This window comes from Haliotis rufescens, unplaced genomic scaffold (assembly GCF_023055435.1).
Source record: "Haliotis rufescens isolate VD_foot unplaced genomic scaffold, xgHalRufe1.0.p SCAF_9, whole genome shotgun sequence".
NCBI lineage: Eukaryota > Metazoa > Mollusca > Gastropoda > Lepetellida > Haliotidae > Haliotis > Haliotis rufescens.
Genome location: NW_025964383.1, coordinates 33,778,058 through 33,806,021, shown reverse-complemented (window position 1 = coordinate 33,806,021; position 27,964 = coordinate 33,778,058). Strand labels below are relative to the sequence as shown.

The 27,964-nt window shown below is 38.0% G+C and overlaps 1 protein-coding gene across 4 annotated transcripts in view; it reads right to left on the bottom strand.

Moving 5' to 3' along the window:
• The window catches only part of LOC124111166 (protein draper-like), a 91,211-nt gene that overhangs the window by 48,953 nt on the left and 14,294 nt on the right, over window positions 1-27,964 (bottom strand). For 3 of the 4 annotated variants that reach the window (XM_048391549.1, XM_048391551.1, XM_048391550.1), the window contains exons 2-5: window positions 10,718-10,785; window positions 9,300-9,581; window positions 7,106-7,387; window positions 5,011-5,292 (exon numbers count right to left, since the gene is read on the bottom strand). In XM_048391549.1, coding sequence (XP_048247506.1) covers window positions 5,011-5,292; window positions 7,106-7,387; window positions 9,300-9,581; window positions 10,718-10,751 — 880 coding nt within the window. In that variant the 5' untranslated portion in view covers window positions 10,752-10,785. The remainder of the gene's footprint in view (window positions 1-5,010; window positions 5,293-7,105; window positions 7,388-9,299; window positions 9,582-10,717; window positions 10,786-27,964) is intronic. The other variant, XM_048391552.1, reaches the window with a different exon arrangement.

The window sequence follows — 27,964 nt, the reverse complement described above, 5'->3', positions numbered from 1 at the left end:
TGATTAATAGAAGGGCAGGTGACTATCTAGTAATTCAAAGTCGAGCGGAATATAGAATCTGTTTAACAATGCAGCAACAACAGCATTATCTTCTGGTCTGTCAGGACTGCAATTTTCAGCACCCACACGCATTTTTATTATATTCCGATTAGTGCCTGTGCGATACCTTGATACTGTAAGGTTTCCCGTTCTTTCAACGTTCTCAAGAGATCCATGTAGCAGAAGTATACATCACTGTCATCAATACTCAAACCCTCATTACCGCTAATTTTAATCATAATTTTCTTAACAATTGGACGACCTTTGTTCTGAACAAGCTCCCTGTTAACGTCGGTAGAAGTCAAATTAATTGTAAATGATAGTCAGGCAATTCCTGGAACTAACACATCAAGAGCGCCGAGATTAGGAAAGCAAACCAGAAGTGTTTGATTCTGATCAATGGTACTTTGGTTATTAGTTATAGTTACTACGACAATTCATGAGCAAAACTTTCTGCAAAGAATACTCAGGTTCTTCAGACTGTGCATACTGAACACGGTGCAAGTGCGGCTGCCATAGATAAAGATAATTTGGAAGATGTACCACCTAAGCAGGTCTCGGACGGACTCGAAGAAATCTTGGAAACTTACGATAATTCCACGTTACAGGTACAAACCCTTGGAGTACAATATAAGGGAATTACAAGGTCTTGACAAGGCAATGCAAACAATGCGGGGATCACTCATCAATAATATAACCGACTAGATGAATTCGACAAGCATATTTCTTATGAGAAAACATAACTTGAAAACAGTGGCGATGAATTGAGTAGACGCCGCATTGCCGAAAGATAGTGTAACTTAGAGGACAAAGATTGGCCCGCCTCAAAGCAGCTTCCACTAATAGAGAGCCACTTCGTTCACAAATCAGTCGAATTCGAGAAACTATCGATCAAGTCCTCAATGATGATACAACACTGGCTGAGAAAATTAAAACATTTTTCAGAGAACAGGGGATAACCATTAGCAGTATTTTAAACACATTGGGATTTATTATATCAACTTTGACTCGCGTTAACGAGGGGGTGGGAGGGGGTGGGGGGGGGGGGGGGGGGGGGAGGCAGTGGTACACCTACACCACCCACGTCGACTGGTGTAAAAGAGTGGATAAAAAGCATTTAAAGGCATTAGGGGAAGCAGTGGGAAAGCTCGCTGGGAAAGTCGCGTCTGCACTTCCCAGTATAATAGGTAGCATTGTATCCTGGCTCTTGAATTTATTAGCCAAGACCGGCACTTGGCTTAGTCAAAACTTGTGGGCTGTGATCGTAGCAATTGCAGGACTGTTGTACGTGTCCGCGAAAGACTATTTCCCCAAATCATGGGTAAACCAGCCGTGAGTCGAACTAGTAGAAGCTTTGTTTTTTCATCGATATGTTATGGATTTTAGCTTCAATATGTGGTTTTACACTTGTGGCTGTTGTGTTTCTGTTACAGAAGATATCTGTGGTTTGACTATTCCTGTTTCGCCTGTGTTTATTTGTGTTATTAATTCAGGGTTAATATCTGAATGTATACCTGGTTTTTGTGATGTAGCAAGACCAATTTTATTATTATGTCCTATCACTTAAGTTCCATATCACTTGGAGACATGTATAGTCCTGCCCCATAAACGTAGTCTACTTTGGATTGAGCGTACTGTAATACATCTTGATAACGCTTTATAGAAGATGGTATGTCAACTGGTGAATTAATAACATCCTCTACGTTTGCAACAAACTGTTTTTGTGCATCGAGCTCCGTCCCAGAACCAATTATTCCTGTTCGTGTTTGAGATTGTGCACCAAGAATTGCCCAAACATAAGTTCTTATTGATTCTTTGACTCTTACAACTCCTGGGTTAGTAAAATTATTCTCTGTTTTATCAAATATCAAATTCCTGACAAATACGTTCATACGCGAAGCTATTGTACAGATTATTTGATGCATTACATGCTCGATCCTGCGGTAATGGGGCACTCATTTCTTTAAGTATACGTCTAATCTGATAGTATACATGAAATGATAAAACAGACTTATTCAGTTCAAAGCCGGCATCACATCAAGTTGTGGCACACCATTGCAAAGAGTAACTGGTTTTGCCAAAATTGCATTGGATTCTGGAACCAATCATGCACCATTTTGTTACTAGTTGCTGTAAACCTTTTTTTTTTCAAAGATATCAGGGAAATGAACAAAAAACTTAGCACCAAAGGCTCTTACTAAAATCGACTGATTCGTAATGTAATTTTTATTTCATATTTAAGTTATGATATAATATCTTTGTATATTTAATATGTATGTTACACTCCCGGGGATAACAAATGGCAAGTCTATTCAACTGCTTCACGCTATCGACAACTCGGCTGGGCATCTTGAAGTTGCTCTCTGCAATACAACATATTACCCGTGGTGGACCAATTTAAGTGCTGCGAGAGGTAATAATGTGTTATTTATAGATATAAAACTTCGCACTATAACAGATGGGTATTACAGTGTATGCTCACTCAGTGATGACATTTTTAAGCCTTTTGGAGCTAGTCTCACACAAAATGAGTCGAATAGGGTGCTGTTTTAAAGCAGTGGTGCACAGGGTATGTTACTTGACAGGGTTGACCCATGAAGATTCTGGGGTAGAATAGATCTTCAGCAACCCATGCTTGCCGTAAAAAGTGACTATGCTTTTCGTAAAAGGCGACTAATGGGATCGGGTGGTCCGGCTCGCTGACTTGGTTGATGCATGTCATCGACCCCAATTGCGTGGATTGATGCTCATGATATTAATCACTGGATTGTCTGGTCCAGACTCGATTATTTACAGACTGCTGTCATATAGCTGGTATATTGCTGAGTGCGGCGTTAAACAACAAACCAACCAAACCAACTTGACACGGACTTAGCAGATACAATTGGATTTAGAAGGGGAGAAGTATTGTACAACACACCAACGCATGGAGTTAAATTACCTGATTTAGTTCCCTATAAAGAGTTATGCATCAATCTTGATCAGATCAGTACAACGGATAATATTCAACTCGAAAGGCCTTCAACTCTGCTAAGAGCTATTCCAGTCAAAGTTGGGCGGTCGGCTAGCTTAGTGGTTGAAGCGTTCGCTCGTCACGCCCAAGACCCGGGTTCGATTCCCGACATGGGTACAATGTGTGAAGCCCATTTCTGGTGTGCCCCGCCGTGATATTGCTGGAATATTGCTAAAAGCGGCGTAAAACCTCACTCACTCACTCACTCACTCACTCACTCCAGTCAAAGATGAAAAATACAATAATGGTAGAACGGAATCTTTCTCAACATTACAATTTAAAAAGTTAAAGCAAGGTATTATTTCAGATCTCAAAATTTCTGTATCAGATGTAAAACATCAACCTGTACTCAGATATTTGAGTGTGACACTTCATATTATAAATAATGGTTGATTCATCAGGCCCTGGAACACACAACCTTAGACAATGTAATACAATTGCACTTTTCGATATTGGAGACAGAGAAAGATTTGATAAACCCGGTACTGATGGTAAGTAATATGCTTTTACACTTACAAGATAATGTATACAAGCGGAAAGAAGTTGTATACACAGCACCTGCACCTAATCCAGGAGATTTCAATGATGTTGACGTCAGTAGACTCAATAAAAACACTTCATACAATCTTACTTTCAATGATGATAATGAATCGACTATGGTCGAAGCAAAAATCGAGTGGCTATTGAATATCGTCATTACACCACCATTTGTGACGACGGGTAAGGGACATCATTTAACTAAGATAATGAATAGTTGGATCAAACTCGGGGCTTATATCCCCTCAAAACGAAAGCATGTGTTAGTCGCTCCCCTGCCAGATGACCAAGGTCATTTATTATTGAGTCGTCCGGCAGTAAAAAATGTTAATTTAAATTTGGTTACTGAATTCAATGATATATTGAATAACTTGAATGTTATACCTGATCTTTCTACACTTATTATTGAAGTCTTGTTTGGAGATGCACCAGTAGATGCCTTCGAGATATTACCAGGTCTATCAATTAAAATGGCTTAAGAAACACCAATGTTAACGTTGCAGTATTATTTATATGGGACTATCGCCCGTTGCAACCCTTTGTTCAAAATAATGCTATGTGTATGAGTAGAAATAATAGAGAATAATTTCATTACAATTTAGTTTAGTCTCATTGAATCACATCATCGTTTATTTATAAACAAAATACCTCTGTGATATATAGAAGCGTTGATAGGGTTCGAAAATAGCCCAGGTGGTGTTGAGCTGGAGCAATTTTCATTACAATTTAGCTTAGTCTCATGACGATCGTTGAATCACATCATCGTTTTTGCACTAAAAATTCCCTCTGTAGTATAGATATTGGGTATAGATCTGGCTCCAGTGTAGTGAGCTAGAACCGCCATTACCTATACTACTGCTTGTTCTTATGATTTGAGGAAATACGGAAATTATACTTGTTTTAGCATTGAAATTGTTACAACATTAATTGTTTGAACCACTGAATACGTGGGTACTTTAAAATGTTTTTATTTTTTATTTTGTTTCATCAGAAGGTATACATGTCTGTACATGTATTAGTAAGTTCTTAGACAAGTATCATATGAGATTACATTACCAGTGGAAGGAAGATATCAGAATGGAATGGAAAGCACTTGATCATAGAGAAAGCCCTGTACCAAAGTAGCAGCATAGGTATACTCAAATTCCACAATATCATCAGTACATAACATCAGTTGACATTACAGCTGAACTGTAATTACTCTTACGTGTACGTAAAGAGCGACATTTTTGTATCATTGTAATTTCGCAGTTACACCGCTTATGAAATATATCCTCTCATATTTGACAGTTACACCCTTGGATACTGCTGAGCCACTGTGCCTTATTTCCGGTTTATCGTGTGATTGTGTGTTTATGATGAATGTGGTGCGAATGAACAAAAGCTGAATGCATGAACACGAAGCTTAATGATTATTCTACCTTCATATTCGTCACACATATCCCCTCTGTGGTTTCCTTTGCAACCTTCTGTGCACTGCCCAGTTTGTTGGTTGCATATGTGATCGATGCAATTCTTGCGACAAGGGAAATTGCATTTGTCACTACTCCATCCGGAAATACAACCATGTAAGCATTTCCCGGTGTCTTTATCACAATATGTATTGTTGTTGGTGTGAGGGTGGCAGTTCACATTGCACGGCTTGTCACAACGTTTTCCATAGATTCCGGGACCACAACGCTTCTTGGAAATCCTCACTGGAACTGCAACACAATTTTTTGTAGATGGACACATGAACATGAAGCAAAACGATTTCATCAACTATAACAAGAACGTACAGATCCGGTTTCTGTTGTTCTTTGAAATTTTGTTTGGTTTACTACGATTTGAAGACATACTAAAATGATACATGTATATTATTTAAATTGTTACATGCCTCTGACCGCTGATCTTGGCATACATATACAGTCATTTCAAAACAGAAAAGTAGAACGTCCAGTTTGTCAGTAAGATCCTTGTATAGTAAAGAGCTTCTGATTCCTATTATTGGTTCATCAAGTGATTGTTACTTCATCACGTGACCACGCGAAGAGTTCAAAGAGCGTCGTACGACCCTTGGTCAAAGGTTGTTTGATCACGCTTGTGTGAAGCATTTTGTCACTCTGAATCTTTATGCATAGATCATCGATATATTGTAAGCTTAAGTTAAGCTTCTTGGCCAAATGTCCGTGTTTTGCTTCGAGCTACCGGAGCTGAAATTCCGATTGATATGCTGAAAGAAACAGATCAGCAAGAAGACGAGCGCAAATGGTTATGATGGGGATGCTCACGTCTTGCCCAAATGTCTTATCCCCAAATAACATAGATGTTATAAATGAGGAAACCTTGCAATTCACATATTGTCATCACTGTAAAGTATTGATGACAATTAGCATGAGCCTTTGAACATAAGGATGAAGCTATCTTTGTCATCACCAAATCTTGTTACACATGCCCGATGCTTCAAGGAATAAAGTCTTTCCTTAAGCTTGTCGCGTGGGGTAGAAGTTTACAAAGTTTAAATATCAAATGTTTTGACAGAATTGAATTTGGTTCTTTTTTTTAGACTGCACAAATTCCTAAAGTTTTGGAGACTCAACATTGTATGAATTCCATTCGTCTTCAATAATTGCTCTGCATTTATAAAAGTATATCCTTGGTTGTTGTAAGGATTATGGTTAATCTTTGTGACAGGTATTAGGTGGTACTTTCGTAGGGCTCAGCAATATATATATATATATATATCTATATATATATATTTGTTCTTATCTTATTGAGCTTTGGAATACAGTACGAAAGAGGAATGGACTTTTCTTCAGGCATTAGAATAAAATCAAAAGGTGACAATACTGATGCGTGGATTTGGCAGACACTTTGGGTACTGCAACACAATTGATACTAATCAGTTGTTTGTAGATGGACACTTGTACGTGAAAATCATATATTCAACATCTCACAAAACGTACAGAGGGTGTAGTTTTAGTCCTAGGGTTTGAGGAAATACGAAAATTATTCTTGTTTTAGCATTGAAATTGGGCCAACATTAATTGTTTGAACCACTGAATACATACTTACTTTTAAATGTATTAAATTATTTTTTCGTTACATCGGAAGGTATACATGTCTGTACATGTATTAATAAGTTCTTAGTCAAGTATTACATAGGTTTACATTACCATTTGATCGAAGATAGCAGAATGGAATGGAAAGCACTTGATCATAGAGAAAACACTGTACAAAAGTAGCATCATAACTACACTCAAAGTCAGCAACATCGTCAGAACATAACAGCAGTTGACATAAAAGTTGAGCTGTAATTACTCTAACGTGTACGTGCAGAATGACTTATTTGTATCTTTGTAATCTCGCAGTTATACCTCTAAGGAATATATCCTCTCATGTTTGACAGTTATATCCTTGGACACTGTGGAGCCACTGAGCCTTTTTTCCGGTTTATCATGCTATTGTGTGTTTGACATTAATGCGGTGCGAATGAACCAAAGCTGAATGCATGAACACGAAACTTAATTATTCTACCTTCATATTCGTTACACATATCCCCTCCGTAGTTTCCTTTGCAACCTTTTGTGCACCACCCAGTGTTTTGATTGCATATGTGATCAATGCAGTTCTTGCTACAAGGGAAATTGCATGTGTCACTACTCCATCCGGAAACACAACCCTGTAAGCATTTCCCAGTGTTTTTATCACAATAGGTATTGTTGTTGGTGTGAGGGTGGCAGTTCACATTGCACGTCTTGTCGCAACGTTTTCCATAGAACCCTTGACCACAACGCTTCTTGGAAATCCTCACTGGAACTGCAACACAATATATATTAGATGGACACATGTACATGAAGCAAAATGGGTTCATCAACAATACAAAGAACGTACAGAGCCGGGTCCGGCTGTTGTTTAAAGGGTTGTTCTTTCAATACAATTTGGAGACATACTAAAATCATACATGTATATTATTGAACTTGCTACATGCCTCTGACCTCGGCATAATATCAATAAACAGTCGTTTCAAAATAGGAATGAATATCCCCCAGTTTGTTAGTAAGATCCTTGTACAGTGTAGAGCTTCTGATTCCTATTTTTTGTTCACCAAGTGATCGATTGTGACCAAGCTAAGAGTTCGAGGAGCGTCGCACGACCCTTGGTCAAAGGTTGTTTGATCACTCTTGTGCGAAGCATTTTGTCACTCTGGATCTTTATTTATCGAGCTGAATATGAAACAGTTGAGGCTGTTTGATTGGTCTCTATTATTTATTTCTCATTCAGGTGGGTAAATCAGTGGAAGGAAATTGGTGGTTTGGCATTTTTTTAAAGATATCTGATCATCGATATATCTGAAGCTTAAGTAAAGCTTCTTGGCCAAATGTCCGCTTTTGGATTCTAGTAATCCGAGCTTCTATTCCGATTGATATGCGTAAGGGAACATGTCAGCAAAAGGATGAGCACAAATGGTTTCGATGGGGATGCCCATGTCTTACCTAAATGTCTTATTCCCAAATTTAAATAGATGTTTTCAATGTAGAAACCTCGCAATTCACATATTCTCATCACTGTAAACTATTGATGACATATGCTTTCATTTTTGACAAATTAGCGTGAACCTTTGCACATAAGGATGAAACTATATCTATCGTCACCAAATTTTGTGATAAATGCCCCATTCTTCAAGGAATAAAGTCTTTCCTTCAGTTTGTTGTGTGGGATAGAAGTTTATAAAGTTGAAAAATCAAATGATTTGACAGAATTGAACTTAGTTATTTTCTTAGACTGCACACATTCTTTAAGTTTTGGAGACTCCTCATTGCAAGAAAATCCATGCGTTTTAAATAATTGCTCTGCATTTATAAAAGTATATCCTTGGTTGTAGTAAGGATTATGGTTAACCTTTGTGACAGGGATTTGGTGGTACTTTCTTTGGACCCAGCAATATATACATCTTTGTTCTTATCTTATGGAGCTTTGGAATATAGTACATAGGAGGAATAGACTTTTCTTCAGGTATGAGAGTAAACTTAACCATTGACAATACTGAGGCGTGGTTGTAGAAAGACACTCTGGGTACTGTAACACAATTAACATTAATCAGTTGTTTGTAGATGAACACTTGTACAGGACACACACATATTCAACATCTCAACAAAAAAGTACAGAGGATGTAGTTTGAAGGGGTTTGCTTGTTCCTAGGATTTGCGGAAATACGAAAATTATACCTGTTCTAGCATTCAAATTGGCCCAACATTAATTGCGTGAACCACGGATTACGTAGTTACTTTAAAATATATTTATTTTTATTTTTGTTTTATCAGAAGGAACACATGTCTGTACATGTATTAATAAGTTCTCAGACAAGTATCATATGGGATTACATTACCATTGGATCGAAGATAGCAGAATGGAATGGAAAGCACTTGATGATAGAGAAAACCCTGTACAAAAGTAGGATCATAGCTACACTCAAATTCAGCAATATCATCAGTACATAACAGCAGTTGACATTACAGTTTAACTGTAATTACTCTGATGTATAGGTGCAGAGGGTCATGTTTGTATCAATGTAATGGACTATATCCTTTCATGTTTGTCAATTAGATCCTTGGATACTGTGGTGCCACTGAGCCTTATTTCCGGCTTATTATGTGATTGTGTGTTTGACATGAATGGGCTGCGAATGAACAAAAGTTGAATGCAGAAACACGAAGTTTAATTATTATACCTTCATATTCGTCACACATATCCCCTCTGTAGATTCCTTTGCAACCTTTTGTGCACCGCCCAGTTTGTTGACTGCATACGTTACCAATGCAAGTCTTGCTACAAGGGAAATTGCATTGGTCACTACTCCATCCGGAAACACAACCCTGTAAGCATTTCCCGGTGTCTTTATCACAATATGTATTGTTGTTGGTGTGAGGGTGGCAGTTCACATTGCACGGCTTGTCACAACGTTGTCCATAGATTCCGGGACCACAACGCTTCATAGAAACAAATACTGGAACTGCAACACAACAAATGTTAATCTATTGTTTGTAGATACACACATGTACATGAAGCAAAACGAGTCTATCTATTACCATTACCATAAGTTGTTAGTCAAGTATGTAATTGCTTTACATAAGCAGTTGAAGGCAGAGAACAAGATGGTCTCGAAAGTATGTGATCGTAGAGGAAGACCTGTACACAAATATGAATAGTTTTGTACCCTTTTTACTTATGGGAGTTATAGTTCAAGCCATTGCTAAGTGATATAAACTCTTCCAAAAAGGTAACGCAAAAGTAGATTTGTAGTAAATTTATTGTACCTAATAAAGTCGCAATAATTAATTAAGATCATAGATACAAATATGAAATTTTGGTGTCTGTCCGTATTTTGTTGTACAAAGGCATTGAAAACTGTTTATTGCCATGTCACGTAAGGCCACAAGGTTGCGCTGAACTAAGTATCTCGTGTGCCCTTCCCAGGTGGCAATCTCCTCTGCACTGACTGGATAAGTGTACGAATTTTGTCCTGCGTCATTCTGCGCCATTCTGCTTGAGTTCCGATCGGTAACGCTGAGTCTCGACATTTTCGATTTTGAAAAATGTTGACAATTGAATGACAAATTATTGGCTTATGCTTGCCTTTTCATAGCCACTACCACGAGTTACGAATGCCATAACTTGCAGGTGCATTTTGCTTTAATGTTTCTCTACATGACATTTGTGAACAAGTGTGAAAAGAATGACGTTTAAGGCATTGCAAATCGACAATGGCTGCGTTTAGATGAATATCAGGCCACTAACATTTTCCAATAACATATATCCAATTTATATACCGGATTTGATTGTGTAGTCAGGTTTAATGAACTACATACTACCTGTGCGTTTCTTTCTTTTTAAGAGTGTAGTGGAATATTTCCTTAAGTCTATAGCGTAAGCAACAACTGAACTATAATACCTATCATGACTGTTTTTACAAACCTGATAGAACTTACAGCAATTTACACCTTTATGGGATGATTTTTTCCCTTTACTCCCTTTCATATTATGTTTTGAAATACATGTGTCAAGTCCAGAACAAGTATGGAATGATTTGTCTTACATTATTCCATCAATCTCTATTAACGTGGAACGGTGAAATATCGGCATACTCACCTAAAAGCAAGATAAATATGAAGGTCATTGACATTTTGTAAATGTTGGTTCACCTTTGACTTTCGTACCTAGAAAAAATAAAACAACATGCATTTTGTAATTTGATGGGATAGTACAGTGTTTCTAATTCTACAACATGTTTGAATTCTGAACCTTGCATACCTTCTGAGGAGAATGATATTGCTAATGATATTCAAATTGTTTATGTCCAAATGATTTGATCAAAATATGATGTTATCACAACGAGAAACATAACATTCTGCTGACACAGTCTAGCAGTGTCAGAGGAGCAGATGTATGCAAGGATGCATTTTGAACTTTAAGGTTTCATTACAATACATTTTGAGGAGAAAGGTGTCAGCAGGCCCTTAATGAATTTTTACAATGTAGCTGATGTGACGACGTTTCGGGAAGTTTAGGAGCATTGTAAAAATGGAACAGTTGTGTTCAGACGCGCTGTTGCCATCCATACTATCCAAATTCCATCACACATTGAGTAGCAATGGCTAGGTAATGTCCATGACATTTTTTTGTCTACAGTATTGTTGAAGAGCAAAGGTCAAAACTGGGTTTAATCTTTAAATGGCGCAAAAACTGAACAGATATGTAAAGCCCCATGGACCACTGCGTAATATACACATACAAAATTGCGAAACAACTTGACCAAAAGAGGCTGAATAATGGCCATTATAGCATTGCTATAAGACATTCATGGTGGAAGTACTGAAGGTCTCGTCAAACATCGAAATAAATTCAGCTGTGAAGTTTCAGTTTCATTGATCAAGTGGTTTCTGAGATGATGTTGGCAATGCGAGGAATTGCATTTTGAAGTAAAATGAGAAGATGCGAAGTGATAAGAACAAATCAAGGTCAAAATCGCGAAAAACAGAACATGGATTGAACCACACTATTATCTACATTTGCATCAAATTACATAACATTTTGAACAGAAACGGCTTTATAATTACATCAGTTATGGTTTTCAATATGGTCTGATGTGGCATTCAAACAATATTAGAAAGTATTGAACTATCAGCTTCATTAGTTGAGTGTTTTCCGAACGCTGGCCATGAATGAACAGGCCATACCATAAGCTCATTTTACTTCCAATAAGCAAGAAGCATTGTTATGGGCGCATTTCTCGTATGATATAACATATGCATGAGCTTGTCCACTGCAAAGCGAACACACGGCTGCGCATGAATGAATGAATGTCTTTATTTACTCCCGATAAATCCGAAGATTCTCAAAATATCAAAACTAAATAATTAGATAATAAAAAAATCAAACATATATATCAATGCCCGGCCATATATACAGGCTATAAATGGTAAGAAATATTGGGAATATTACAACACGTTGTGTAGGATATTTTTGATTTGATATGAATACTTTTTTAATTGAACAATAGTAAAATGCCACGTTATTTGATAAATGACATTGTTATCCGCACCAAGAAAGAATGCTAACATATCATGGTCTCCCATCATCTCTATTTTAACGTACATTTCAACATCAAGATTATCAATTAGAGTAGGAAAGAATTCGTCTCTCTCTGAAAGTATACATTCGCAGTTCAAGATGACATGGAGATAATAATCATTAGCGATGGTCTTTTGTACATACCATAGATATTTTGCTTCTGGATCCAATCCTTATAACATTACAATTCTGTATAACACATAAGGAGTAAGCGTTGAAAGATTCTGCGCATGGATGCCGAGCAGTGCAGACGTGTTTTTAATAGCTCTCGCGATTGAGAAGTTTCGTGACGTAACTGGTGCAGCGAACTGGTGACATCTCTATAATAAGGACAAATCGCACCGAATATGACATCTCTAACCCCCCAGGGATTTACTCAACAACTGGCTAACCCACCAATGACATTGGGAAATACACAGGATATGGACTATCCAAGCCAGCTGAACATATCGGGATCTCAGACTCAGGTCAGTGTTGATTCGAATAATACTAGTTGGGTCAAGACATTGTTTGACCAGATGCGTCAACTGACTGGCATGGTACACTATGTACAGCAGAAAGTGCAGCGAGTAGACAGTATTGATGATAAACTCACAATGAATGATGGTAAAATGACCTCGCTTGAAAATACCCTGAAGCAGACTATCACAAGGGTAGGTAAACTTGAGTCTTGTGTTCAGAATTGTGCCTCAGCAAGCCTGGATCTTAAATCTGCAAGCACTAAAGAACGAAAGAGGCTGACAGAGCATATATACTACACTTCGTCGGAATGTGCTAGAATTGCTAGTGATGCGGATGATGTATATTACGATGTACCATCAACAGAGGGATATGAAAGAGGCTGAAGTGGATCTCGAAGTGAGATCAATGAGCGACAACCTCCTATTTTATGGCATACGGGAGATGATTGGCGAAGAGATGAAGTGTAACACAGTGATTAACCTTGTGAGAGTTCATAGAATGGGACCACGAAATGAAAACAGACCCAGTACGATGGTGGCTAAGTGCTCTAACTCTGATGAGAGATGGAACGTTCTAGCCAGTGCGAAGAACCTCAAGGACACAACGTTTGGTGTCAGTGAACAGTTCCCAACAGAAATCGTTGAACGGCGACTAAGGCAAGCCTAACTGTTGATAGACTGTTTATTAACAATAAGGTGTTTCCCTGGTGGGAATCCGTTTGAATACGAGACAGCCGATGTGGTCACTCAGACCTTTGTATGCCAATGTTCTTGAGCATTCCCGAGATAGACAACTATGCAAGATGCGACGAATCGAAGAGGATCGTGATATAACACATCTCAAGGCATAGAATGGACATAGGCCTAATACTGTCAATGCAAATGACAATGTAAATATCTCGCTAAATGTTGTGCGTGAAAATCATTGTGATGTGTATTTTACAAATAACACTAGTGAGTCATCCAACAACAAAAAAGCATGTGAATCTAATTGTGACGATATTCGTGTACGTGCAGATAATGATATACGAACAGAGCAACCTGTGTATGAGCCCTCGCAAACAGACGCTTTCATATCACGTAACAGTGATGGTTCTCATTGTAAAATGATTTTCTTAAATGTGTGTGGTTTCAAATCTGGATTCCTTACTCCTGAATTTTATTACAAACTATGAAATGCTATGCTTTGTTGAAACAAAACTAGATGAATTTGATTGTATTGACACTCCTGGATATGCAATGATTTATAAACCTAGAATTACAAGTACTGGAAGAAAATCATGCGGTATAACCGTTGCAATAAAGCATGAATACGTACAGCATTTTCATAGAATAGCCGAATCCTTGGAATATACTCTATGATTTCTCGCTTCCCATGAAATATTAAATGTATCTTGTAATGGTGATGTATATATCTGTATGTCATATATCCTACCAGAGGGCTCGCCATATTACTCTGACGAAATATTTCTCAAGCTACATAATGAAATCTCGTGTAAGTTATCAGTAGATTGTGGCAATAGTATTTTTATCATTGGTGATTTCAATGCAAGGACACGTACTTTGTCAGATTTTATTACAACAAACTCAAGCTCTATCAACGAAGAGATATTTACTAACGATTTTGTTGACTATATGAATGATGTTGAAAGACTAAAATATGCTAATGTATTATTAGAAAGGTTAAGTCAGGATGTGGGGAATCCCACCTCACATGGTTATAAGCCAGTTGATTTTGGTAAAAACAATAATCTATACATTTGCAAAGGCCGAGTTGGACATGACAAAGGAGTTGGCAAAGTTACATGTAAAGGAGTAAGCATGGTTGATTATGCTGTAGCGAGCGCTAATGTTTTCCCAAGAATAGAAGATTTCGAGGTCCTTGATTTTGAACCATTGTTCTCAGATATCCACTCACCTATCACTGTGACACTAACAAAAAACATCGATATGCCCCTTTCACCCCAAGCGTTAAGACAGGAAACCGATACAAGCCCCCGCCAAATATGCATTAAAAAAACTTCAAGACAAATTATATCATGTTGAGAGAAATGACCCACGTTAATTTTGGAAACTTCTTAAGCAAAGGCAGTCTGGCGATGAAAACCTACCCGATAGTGAATCATTATTCAGCTTTTAAAATCTTTAAATGAAGTTTCGGCAGATGACGACATTGGTATTGATAATCTACGTGAAGTAAACATGAAAGAAAACACAATACCTTATGCAGCTATAACAAGAGGTGAAATTATAAACTGTGTGCAGAATTTAAAAAGTAACAAAGCTGCTGGTCTTGACAATATAATTAATGAATATATTTCAAACACCATTGGTGTCTTTATAGATATCTATATTAATATTTCTAACATGGTTCTTGATACTGGTACATTCCCAGAAAAATGGTTAGCAGGTGTTATCAAACCCATTTTTAAGGGTATAGTGTGACCCACAAACCCCCGAAAATTACAGACCTATCACCCTGCTAAGCTGTTTTGGTAAACTATTTACAGAAGTTTTAAGTAACCGTTTACAAACATTCATCGAAACGAACTCCATACTGTCGGAAGCTCAGGCATATTTCAGAAAGGGTTATTCTACCAGTGATCACAATTTTGCTCTATATAAACCTCATTAAAAGCTAGGAAAAAGAAATTACTTTGTGCATTTGTAAATTTTCAAAAAGCATTTGACACGTTCTGCGATCAGGACTTTGGCAAAAACTATTAAAAAATAACATATCTGGAAACTGTTTTAAAGTTATTTTATAATTTTTACCAGAATATCAAATCACGGTTTCCTGTAATGGTAATTCAACAGGATTCTTTTCATGTAAATCTGGAGTAAGACAAGGAGAAAACCTGTCTTGTTTGCAATATTTCTAAATGACCTCGAAGTATCTCTTGTACAGGATTTATGTAAAGGTGTCCAATTGAAACCAGATGAATTCTATGGTCGAATCGAAAATATTATCACAATATTTGTATAACTGTACGCAGATGATGAGTGCTATAGCTTATGATCTAAAACATATGTTAGACTCATTTCATAATTATTGTATACACTGGAGACTTAAGGTTAATACTACCAAGACTAAAATATTAAAAATTTGGTGGATCAAAAACTGATTATAAACATAATTATAAAATTGGGCATGATGATTTGGATAAACGAAAGCTATGTTCTATGTTTTATGCCAAGGACGGAAGTTAAATTTGTCACTTAAATGTCAACTGCGACTTTTCGACAGTATGGTTATACCAGTTCTTCTCTACGGATGCGAAGTATGGGGATTTAAAAACATCTCAGCTCTAGAAGGTGTACACTTGCGTTTCCTAAAATATCTTTTATCATCAAGAAAATCCACTCCAAATTTTATGGTACATGGGGAACATGGTAGACTCCATCTATCAAACATCGCCACAATGAGAATGATAAGGTTTTGGGCAAATCATCTAAATTATCCTTTCTTGTATACAAGTTGTTATTTAATGACGACCTTTTTGGAAAATGTAAACATAAATGGATTACATATATCAAACGAACTTTTGATGAACTTGGACTTAGCTACATTTGGTTTTCTCAAAGTTTCAAAAAATCCTTCATACCTCAAACATTTAGTCCATGAAAAATTAAATGACATTAACCAACCGTGTCGGACCAATGCAAGGGATAAGTCTTCAAAATGCACAGTGTATAGTATCATAAATAATGACTGCCTAAATTTTGAATATTATTTAAACGTACTGCTTGGCGAGTCTTACTTAAGTTTATAACTTGTAATCATGATCTACCTATTGGGAGATGGAGAAAAATACATTGAACCGAAAGAAAATGCCCACTTTGCAAATTATCTGACATGGGTGATGAGTTCCATTATTTGTTTATTTGTCCATCTTTAGAAAACGAAAGAAAACATTTTTTTCACAGATTCTACTACGTCAAACCCAATATGCATAAAACGAATTTACTTTTCAATAATTCACGACAAGGAACATTGAGAAAACTGTCCAAAATCTGTAAAGTCATCATGTCATTGTTAAAGCCTTTAAAGTAACTCTCCCTCTTTTTGAATTGCACATATATTGCTACCCTAGTAAATCTGTGTTAATATGCATGCATGCTCGGCCAAGATGTTTTTTGTATATATTCTATATTTATATGTATATGTATTATTTTGTTGGATTAATGTTGTACCTCTGATGACGCTGAAAGCGGCCTGGGTGTAAATGAAGTTCAGTTCAGTTCAGTTAAGTGAATGTTAGAACATAGAAACAGGTCAGCTCTACGTGAAAATATTTCCTTACTTCTTTCCCGTGGGTAGTTATTTCTTTTAATAAATCTTTCTCCACTTATTCTTCACAGGGAATTCCCCTGTGCAAAAGTAGTGAAATACATGATGAAGCTGCATATATTGCTAAGCTGTTGAAAGGTCCACTTCACATAAACTGTGTAAATTATTGTAATGAAAATAACAGAGTGACGTAGATGCGTAGAAACAGTTTTACAAATAGTGACACGCGAGTTCTTGCAGAGACGCCCCAGCAGCTGTAGTCTACATTTATCTATATAACCAACCATACTCCAAAGTCCTAGATTACCAATAGTGGTATCAGTGGGGGAACCTTTGTCAAAACCTTGTACAATCCTTGCAAATAACGCTGATTGCTTTCAGCTAATTCAAGACCTTTACCATGTAGAGGAGGTAGTAATTCACATCAATAAAAAGTTGTTAAAATCATTCTTTTCCATGCCTTTATACTGGCATACTAATGTAAGTCTCTTTAGACCAAAAAGAGAGGAGAGAATAAATAATGCGCCTTGCTTTTCTACCGCTCTCTACAATATATAATTTGAAAGAAAGATTACACCTGTGGAACAACACACCCGCATATTTCGCATTATCAAACAAAGGTATGTCATCATCTCCAAAGTGATAAGCATGCGTATACACTTATTGCTTCTTTTTATGAAACACCATACTTTTACTTTTCAGCACATTATAAGTAAATCGCCATTCGGATGCGTAATTAACAACTGTGTCTAAAGGTCTTTGTAGACCTTTAGGGCTGTAACTTATAAGTGAAGTATCATCTGCAACATGGGGCGGTCGGGTAGCCTAGTGGTTAAAGCGTTCGCTCGTCACGCCGAAGACCCGGGTTCGATTCCCGACATGGGTACAATGTGTGAAGCCCATTTCTGGTGTCCCACGCCGTGATATTGCTGGAATATTGCTAAAAGCGGCGTAAAACCCCACTCACTCACTCATCTGCAACATAAACTAACACTATCTATACATATTCCTGTATCCAACTGCCGAAGCTCAGTTATGAGGTCATTTATGTACACAAGAAAAATCCAAGCTTGATATAACTCTATCCTGACCTATACCTTGTCTTACAGCAAATACATCAGATTGCTCGCCATTATACTCAATACATGGAGTGAATGAGTGAGTTGGGTTTAACGCCACCTTAAGTTATATCGGTGCGTGTCAGCTTAATATAGGAGGAAAGCCCGAAGTGATGCAGGTCTCAGACGTTTACCACTTCAATGAACCCACGAGCACGGGTATGGTGCTGACAAACCTAGAAACATAATCAGGGCGGATTCGATCCCACAATCATAGGTGTCTGGCGTGCCCAAGGAGCGCAACTCTGCACAGCGCATCGCGGCGCCTTAGACGACTGGGCCACCTGGCGCCCCTGAATACATGGAAGTATAACAGTGAAGTAATAGGGACCACATTTTACCTCTAATACCAAGATGATAGAGTTTTACACAGAGACCCGAATCGAATCGGATTCGATCAAAGTCTTTCTCGTTATTTAAAATGCTGTGTAGATACATGATCCCCTGTGAACATAACGTTGTCCACCTACAATGAGGGCAAATAGCGACACGACAGCACCGTGCTCCTTCCTACAACCAAACTGCAACATATCGGGCATACAGGCATTTGGGGATGTCCACGTTATTAATTTTTCAAGGAGAATCGTCTCAAAAAGCTTACTAAGGAAACATGTTAGCGTAATAACTCTATAATTGACGGGGTTTGATTTATCTTTTTTCACCCTTAAATATAGGTATAATTACCCCGTGTCTAGAGGCTTCAGGTGTGTACTGAAGTCTAAGAATAACATTAAATAATAGTGCTAAGGGCCAGGTGATTTGTTCCTCCTCAGTTTCTGTACATGTCTAGTGACCCCCTGAACGGATATTTCAGCACACAGTACATTATCAACACATGAATCGAAATTCCCCCTTTGTTTATTCTCGCACAACCACCTCGGCCTCGCAACTCGCATGTTAAGATGGTCTTGTTTCCAGTAAGGTTTTTGATGAGCCCTAAATCTACCTACCGGAATAGACTACAGGCATCACTCAAGCATTTTCTGATCACTGTATTAAATGATTTAATATCATCATGTGTTTCTATTGATGAACAAGTCTATAATATCACGGAACCTCTTGTGGAGGTAGATGCATCATCGCATATGAAGGGCACAAGTTTACAACATTCAAGATCTTTGAATGTTTGAATATTACATGTTCTTAACCAGTGTTCTTGTACAGCAATGACATCGACATGGTCCAGTAATAGTTGATATGTTGATATGTTCGGTCTGATGTGACACACCACGTACAGTCACTTAGCTCCACAATAGACAACATAGCAGTATAAACAAAGCCATTTTTGTTTCATTTGTATTTTTGTTGTTTCCTATCAGTTTGACGCTGCCTTGGCACTATGTCTCGACACACAACGTCCTCAGGCCAGACGTATTCCGTCACCTTGACGTCATAATCATCTTGTGACAAGTTGACTTGTACAGTATTTTTAACAACTTGTTCGCCTTGATGGTAGACAGAACAACCCGTCTTTTACGAAGACGGGAGACACCACTGAATTCAAGGTCATGCGAATTATCGCTATAGAGTGTCCTTATATAATTTCTATCAGAGACCCACAAGATTACTTAAACCTGGGCGACAAGTGTTTCTATCAGCTGTTGTAGGTCCAGTTGTTGACGATTGTTTGATTGTTGCAATATTCGTAAAAGCTGTGCATGTATGACATGGTTGTCAATACCCTTGAAATGTTGTAGGACCGGGTTTTAATTCATGTTATGTTTCATACACAACTACATTTTCGCACATAAATGAATGGGGGATTAATATATGAAAAAAACAAAAGACTTATTTCCATGGTTACGTAACATATTCCCAGCGTGGATTTAACCGTGTGTAGCAACCACGTATTGAATTAAATAAGTACACATGGCGACGAATTTCGCTTTTCTGTGCACTAACCACAACCACAGACCACAGACCATTTGCGTATTTGTGAACTCGGAATTTATTGACGCACTGTGTTTGTAACATAAGAACCCCTCAGAATGTAAAGATCATAATAAAAAGATTGTGAATATGATGTAAATCCTAGAAATACAAAAGGTATGGGCGACATGTTCAAGGAGGTTCTTGTTTTATTATGTTGTACCTTTCGATATAATCACATGATTGCACAGTTGCGGTATGAACAAATATCACTTGTATGCATGATTTTTTCAACATAATGATTCAGATATAAGTACGTTTCAGTAAGAAACTGTATGTCTTGAAGAACCGATTCAAAGAACATTCTGTCAAAATCACTGCAGTGAAATATCGAATAAAGATACCGAGAAAATAGCACACATTGTGTACCCAATAGAAACTACGTCTTGAATTCGAAGAACCAAAAACAACGCCTAAACCTAAAATAATGATCTTGTCATTATCTCTGCTGATGATATAGTCTTTTATGTTCCCTGTCATCTTTTTAGTAGTGGGCGTTTCCTAGCCTACTGAAAAAGTCTTACTAGGTAGCAATATATAGTTTCATTCTGATGAGAATAGCCATGGATACAATATGAAAACAACACCAACGGTTTCCAAGTTAAAACATGTCAATTCAAAAAAGCACTTTTGTACATGCGATGGCTCTTGCATCTTGCTGTATTTATAGAAACGAAATGATGAAATATTTAAAGAATCGAGTGTTTAATCTCTGAATTTCCGTTGACTGGGCCATATTATCGAAATAAGAATATATTTCCTTTCTAACTAATGTCCGATTTCATTTCCATATCGATTTCATTTCTGAATGTAATAAGAACTAAGTTTTATTTATGTTCATCATTGACATGGGATTCAACCCCATTGGCGTTGGAGGAAGGAGGTCGGGAAAATGGGAGCGGTATCAGTACCAATAAACATTTGGTAGTAATGGGCAATCTTTTTCAATCTTCCCATTAACTAATCTTGTTCCACTGTTGGTACGCGATACCAGCTTAGAGCTTATTTAGCCAACAGGTGGCGACCAATATAAGTGGTACAAATCTGTACCATATCCGGTTGTGATTGCGCATGCGTAACATCCTTACCACCAATGCCATGTTATTTTTTTAAGCAAAGTGAACGTCGCTAAAGAATCCCGTTGATATATCAAATGGATTTGTATGCATTTGTATAGTTATACATTCGATACCAAACACAGCTTGTCATAAAAGACGAAAATCGATATGATACTGTCACGTTGAAAGACGAGTGATATACACACGCACAGGGGAAACGGAGCATAGCTACGCTCCCTCGATGATAATTTTCGGTCGATCACAACAATGTTTTCTCGTAATTGTTTTGTTCACGTGGAACCAAAATATCTCAACATAAATTTCGGTATTGAAACCATATACTTTAAGGTATCATCACACATCATAAGAAATTATGAAACCGTTTTATGTAAACATATATTGATAGCGAAATGAGAAAGTCCTATTTGATATGTAAATTACTCTTTAGGTTCCCAAATTTCCATGATTGTGAAAGTGTAATTTGCCTCTAGTTGCACAGTTATCAATGGAGTACAGGTCTTATTATCACCAGCACCCCATTGCTGGTCGTAAATGTGACTGCAGTTGGCGAGCCGTTGTCGTGGGTTACGTCCCTGTGTCGGCAGAGGAAGACAGTCTTGTGGTTGAGGACGCCGGAGCCGACGAGAGTGTCCCTTAGTCCAACACACCATTTTGACCCTTATATTGCCTGACCAGTGGTAGGATAGTCCCGGTCCTATCGATCGGCTGGTCATGCCAAGCCCTGTGCGTCAATATTGTCTTGAATGTTTATAAGAATGTTGAAACAATTAGTCTTGGCCAAATGCTGTTTTGTATATAGTCCAAATGTCTAGTTTCAATTTCCAATTTGCCATGAATCGTATGGCCAGAAGGCGGTGGCTCAACGACCAATCTACTGTTCTCCTGGAGTATTACATTCCCGCATCCGTTTGGCGTTATTTTGCTGGAATATCGCTTACATATGACATCGCCGTTGTTGGAGCTCCATGGTGGACAGGGAACATGTTTGCTGAACCACAATAAACAATCATTGGTAAAAAATCCTAAAAAAACCCGGGAACTATCAGAATCTGATTCTGAACTTGAATCATCGGACGATGAAATAGTGATCAGATTATTGTATTCCGAATGGAATCTGAAAATGAACATACTCCAGCTTCGTATTCTCCATTTATTTTGGAAAAAAGGACTCAAGGGTAAAGCTGGTGAACAGAGTGTAAAGACATTACGATCTGGAGCTCTTTTGTTTGAATGTACCAGAAACACACAAGTCACCAATCTAATGACATCAACAAAGGTGTCTGATATATCTGTCATCTGAACCCAAGATCTTAACGGTATAATCCGAGACCATGATCGCAGTCTTTCTGAAGAAACTTTTGCCCAAATTATGTCTGAACTTTGGAATCAAGATGTCATTGAAGCCAAACGATTCACATATCGTACAGAACTTCCAAACTTATCTTTTCACGGTTCTTCCACGTTCTATCAAAGTTGGTTTCTCAATGCCTGTGGACTTCTCCATCCCACGACCTACTCATTGATTTTAATGTCAGAAATTTGGACATTGGCAGAATTCAAGCAGAGGTAAGGCTACATGCTTCAGATGTGGTGAAATTGACCATGACGGAATACGTCTACTCAACCTTTGAAATGCTCAAACTGTCAAGGTGAAGATATGTCACCTTCAACTTACTGAAGTGAATTTAAGTTTGAGTCCATCGTACAAACAACTAAATGTGAACAAATGATCAGCTGCACAGATGCCAGGGAAAAACCGTTTTTGTCACATCTGTAAACACAACAGGGCGTATTTTATGCTTCTGTAGTTAAATCAGTTACAATGGTTGAAACATAACCTGTTCATTGTCAGAGAGATATGTTATGCGCAGTAGGAGTCACGCCAAAGCAAGTTCCTGAAATCGAAACTAACCAACATGAGACATACTTACAGCTCCAATATCAACCCGAGAAGCATCACCAGAAACAATCCCAAAAGCTATCGCAATAAAACATGTAAAAATATATTTAAAAATTGAACGAGTGTCAAAGGCGCTCAAAGATCCTTTGCAACTTTGGAACAGGTAAGGTTTCATGGAGGACATGGATACGGAAGTAAATATCCCCTCGTATGAGCACTAGTGGGCGCACAAGTGGCCACTCTCCCGGAAAAGTTAGGAGTCGATCACCTGCTGCTCCACCTTAATGAGTAACACCAATTATTTAATTCAGTGGAATTGCAGGGTTCTAAGGAATAGTTTTAATGATATTCATTTATTCACAGACGATTATAAACCGCCAGCAATCTATCTCCGAGAGACATGTTTTAAACATACAGACACATTTGACATAAGACAGTACAACTGTCACCATTCGTGTTCTCCTTCTCTTGATAAAGCGACTGGAGGCTCTACTATTTTAGTTAGGCAGAACGTCCTTCAAAGTGCTGTTCATCTAAATAATACCCTTCAAGCTATCCGCCTCACATTAAACATCATATGTACTTACGTGTTCTTTATATATACCACCTTCCTCTGCTCCTCAAAAGTATGAGCTTCAAAATCAATATTATCCACTCCCTGAGCCCTACATCATCATGGTTAATTTAATTGGGAATAAACCACAATGGGGAAGCACAAGTACAGACAATGAGGGGGAAATCATCGTAAGCTTTATTTCTGATAATAATTCATGTCACTTTAATGATGCACATGTTTACATCCTGCCGCAGGACCTTAGTCTGTCTCTCACTGATTCAACTGTTTACAATTTATTGTGGATGATAACCTTTGTGAAATTTCCTTATTGTTCTAAAAGCTGCAAAACCGGATGATACTCCCCCTTGCTAATGTTGGAATTTCACAAAGCCAATCGGCCTTTGTATGAACTATATTTTGCTGAAATATGGAAACCTGACAATTTCAGAAATGTCCAAGATCCCATCCGCTTGTGTTCGGGTCAACTAAATAATATTGCTGACCAAACAATTCCTAAGTCCTCTGCAAATCCATGGTTTACGAATGAATGAAAACAAGCAAAAGAGAGGAAGAAAGCAGAACAATATTTCTGCAAACATCCTACCGTTCATAATCTAAGTGATGTTAAAGTTATTCATGCAAATAAACGTCAGTCTTGAAGGAACTATGAAATTATTGCACGCATAATCATGTCCAAGGTATGGAACATGGTTATAAACATTAAATGCAAAGGTTCCATATCGTCTATACATCGCCTCTGAGATGGGGATACATTAATAACTGATAAGTCTGACATTGCAAATAAATTTGGCGAAACTCTTTTCTTTATCAAATTATGAGAAAACAGAGAACAGAAAAAAATACTTAAATGGTAAAGATTACAATGAAGTATTTTCGTTGCATGAGCTACAACCGATCTTGAGCAAAGTCATACAGCAGTGGGTGATGATTATATCCATCATCAGTTATTGAAGCATTTGCCTGAATCATGTCTTTGGACACCTTTAGACATATTTGATCATGTATGGACGTCAGGGAATTTTCCTCCTGTACATGTGTGGCATTAGGCCATTGTAGCCCCCATACCATAACCTAGTCGGGATCACACAGATCCCTAAAAAGTACGCCCTATAAATTTAACCAGTTGCGTTTGCAAAACCAAAGAATGAACGGTGCATAATAGATCAGATTAATTTTCGTACAGATCGTTTTCCGTAAAAATAGAAGTCTATTGATGAGTATCTTTTTTTTTAAATGTTATGGTAAATAAACAACATTTTAAGAACGTACAGGATTTTGGCTTGAGAAGTCGTTTACCTCACTTTACATCACAATTTTTAATAGACAGGCATTTTCAAATCAGAGTGGATCGCCTCCGTAGTCTAGTGGCACAGCGTCCGTTCGGGGAGCGGAAGGTCCGGAGTTCGATGGTATTTATAACCCTGCCTGGCGTTCGGCATTAAAGGGCTAAAACAAGCACTGGTCGGCAGTGACGGAGAGAATATATCAAAAAGTGTCCCAAGACATGATTCAGGCAAATGCTTCAATAACTGATGATGGATATTATCATCGCCCGCTGCTGTATCATGACCTAGCTCAAGACTGGTATGTAGCTCACGCAACAAAAAATACTTCATGTGATTGTAATCTTCACCATTATTAGAGTCAAAAGTAACTTTTTTTGTTTTCCTGTTTTGTTTCTGATATCTGAAACACAGGGTCATAATTTGATGAAAAACATTTTTGGCTAGAGTTTAATCAAGAATATTTGCAATGTCATTTTAATCAGTTATTAACACTTTCAACACCAGTCAACCAGACACTTTTACTGCTGTGACACCGAGCTCCAAGAGACTCTTGTGTGAAAGATGAAGCCAATTTTTTATCAAGGAAAAATATATAATTTGAAAGAAAGATTACACCTGTGGAACAACACACCCGCATATTTCGCATTATCAAACAAAGGTATGTCATCATCTCCAAAGTGATAAGCATGCGTACACACTAATTGCTTCTTTTTATGAAACACCATACTTTTACTTTTCAGCACATTATAAGTAAATCGCCATTCGGATGCGTAATTAACAACTGTGTCTAAAGGTCTTTGTAGACCTTTAGGGCTGTAACTTATAAGTGTAGTATCATCTGCAACATGGGGCGGTCGGGTAGCCTAGTGGTTAAAGCGTTCGCTCGTCACGCCGAAGACCCGGGTTCGATTCCCGACATGGGTACAATGTGTGAAGCCCATTTCTGGTGTCCCACGCCGTGATATTGCTGGAATATTGCTAAAAGCGGCGTAAAACCCCACTCACTCACTCATCTGCAACATAAACTAACACTATCTATACATATTCCTGTATCCAACTGCCGAAGCTCAGTTATGAGGTCGTTTATGTACACAAGAAAAATCCAAGCTTGATATAACTCTATCCTGACCTATACCTTGTCTTACAGCAAATACATCAGATTGCTCGCCATTATACTCAATACATGGAGTGAATGAGTGAGTTGGGTTTAACGCCACCTTAAGTTATATCGGTGCGTGTCAGCTTAATATAGGAGGAAAGCCCGAAGTGATGCAGGTCTCAGACGTTTACCACTTCAATGAACCCACGAGCACGGGTATGGTGCTGACAAACCTAGAAACATAATCAGGGCGGATTCGATCCCACAATCATAGGTGTCTGGCGTGCCCAAGGAGCGCAACTCTGCACAGCGCATCGCGGCGCCTTAGACGACTGGGCCACCTGGCGCCCCTGAATACATGGAAGTATAACAGTGAAGTAATAGGGACCACATTTTACCTCTAATACCAAGATGATAGAGTTTTACACAGAGACCCGAATCGAATCGGATTCGATCAAAGTCTTTCTCGTTATTTAAAATGCTGTGTAGATACATGATCCCCTGTGAACATAACGTTGTCCACCTACAATGAGGGCAAATAGCGACACGACAGCACCGTGCTCCTTCCTACAACCAAACTGCAACATATCGGGCATACAGGCATTTGGGGATGTCCACGTTATTAATTTTTCAAGGAGAATCGTCTCAAAAAGCTTACTAAGGAAACATGTTAGCGTAATAACTCTATAATTGACGGGGTTTGATTTATCTTTTTTCACCCTTAAATATAGGTATAATTACCCCGTGTCTAGAGGCTTCAGGTGTGTACTGAAGTCTAAGAATAACATTAAATAATAGTGCTAAGGGCCAGGTGATTTGTTCCTCCTCAGTTTCTGTACATGTCTAGTGACATGGATATTTCAGCACACAGTACATTATCAACACATGAATCGAAATTCCCCCTTTGTTTATTCTCGCACAACCACCTCGGCCTCGCAACTCGCATGTTAAGATGGTCTTGTTTCCAGTAAGGTTTTTGATGAGCCCTAAATCTACCTACCGGAATAGACTACAGGCATCACTCAAGCATTTTCTGATCACTGTATTAAATGATTTAATATCATCATGTGTTTCTATTGATGAACAAGTCTATAATATCACGGAACCTCTTGTGGAGGTAGATGCATCATCGCATATGAAGGGCACAAGTTTACAACATTCAAGATCTTTGAATGTTTGAATATTACATGTTCTTAACCAGTGTTCTTGTACAGCAATGACATCGACATGGTCCAGTAATAGTTGATATGTTGATATGTTCGGTCTGATGTGACACACCACGTACAGTCACTTAGCTCCACAATAGACAACATAGCAGTATAAACAAAGCCATTTTTGTTTCATTTGTATTTTTGTTGTTTCCTATCAGTTTGACGCTGCCTTGGCACTATGTCTCGACACACAACGTCCTCAGGCCAGACGTATTCCGTCACCTTGACGTCATAATCATCTTGTGACAAGTTGACTTGTACAGTATTTTTAACAACTTGTTCGCCTTGATGGTAGACAGAACAACCCGTCTTTTACGAAGACGGGAGACACCACTGAATTCAAGGTCATGCGAATTATCGCTATAGAGTGTCCTTATATAATTTTTATCAGAGACCCACAAGATTACTTAAACCTGGGCGACAAGTGTTTCTATCAGCTGTTGTAGGTCCAGTTGTTGACGATTGTTTGATTGTTGCAATATTCGTAAAAGCTGTGCATGTATGACATGGTTGTCAATACCCTTGAAATGTTGTAGGACCGGGTTTTAATTCATGTTATGTTTCATACACAACTACATTTTCGCACATAAATGAATGGGGGATTAATATATGAAAAAAACAAAAGACTTATTTCCATGGTTACGTAACATATTCCCAGCGTGGATTTAACCGTGTGTAGCAACCACGTATTGAATTAAATAAGTACACATGGCGACGAATTTCGCTTTTCTGTGCACTAACCACAACCACAGACCACAGACCATTTGCGTATTTGTGAACTCGGAATTTATTGACGCACTGTGTTTGTAACATA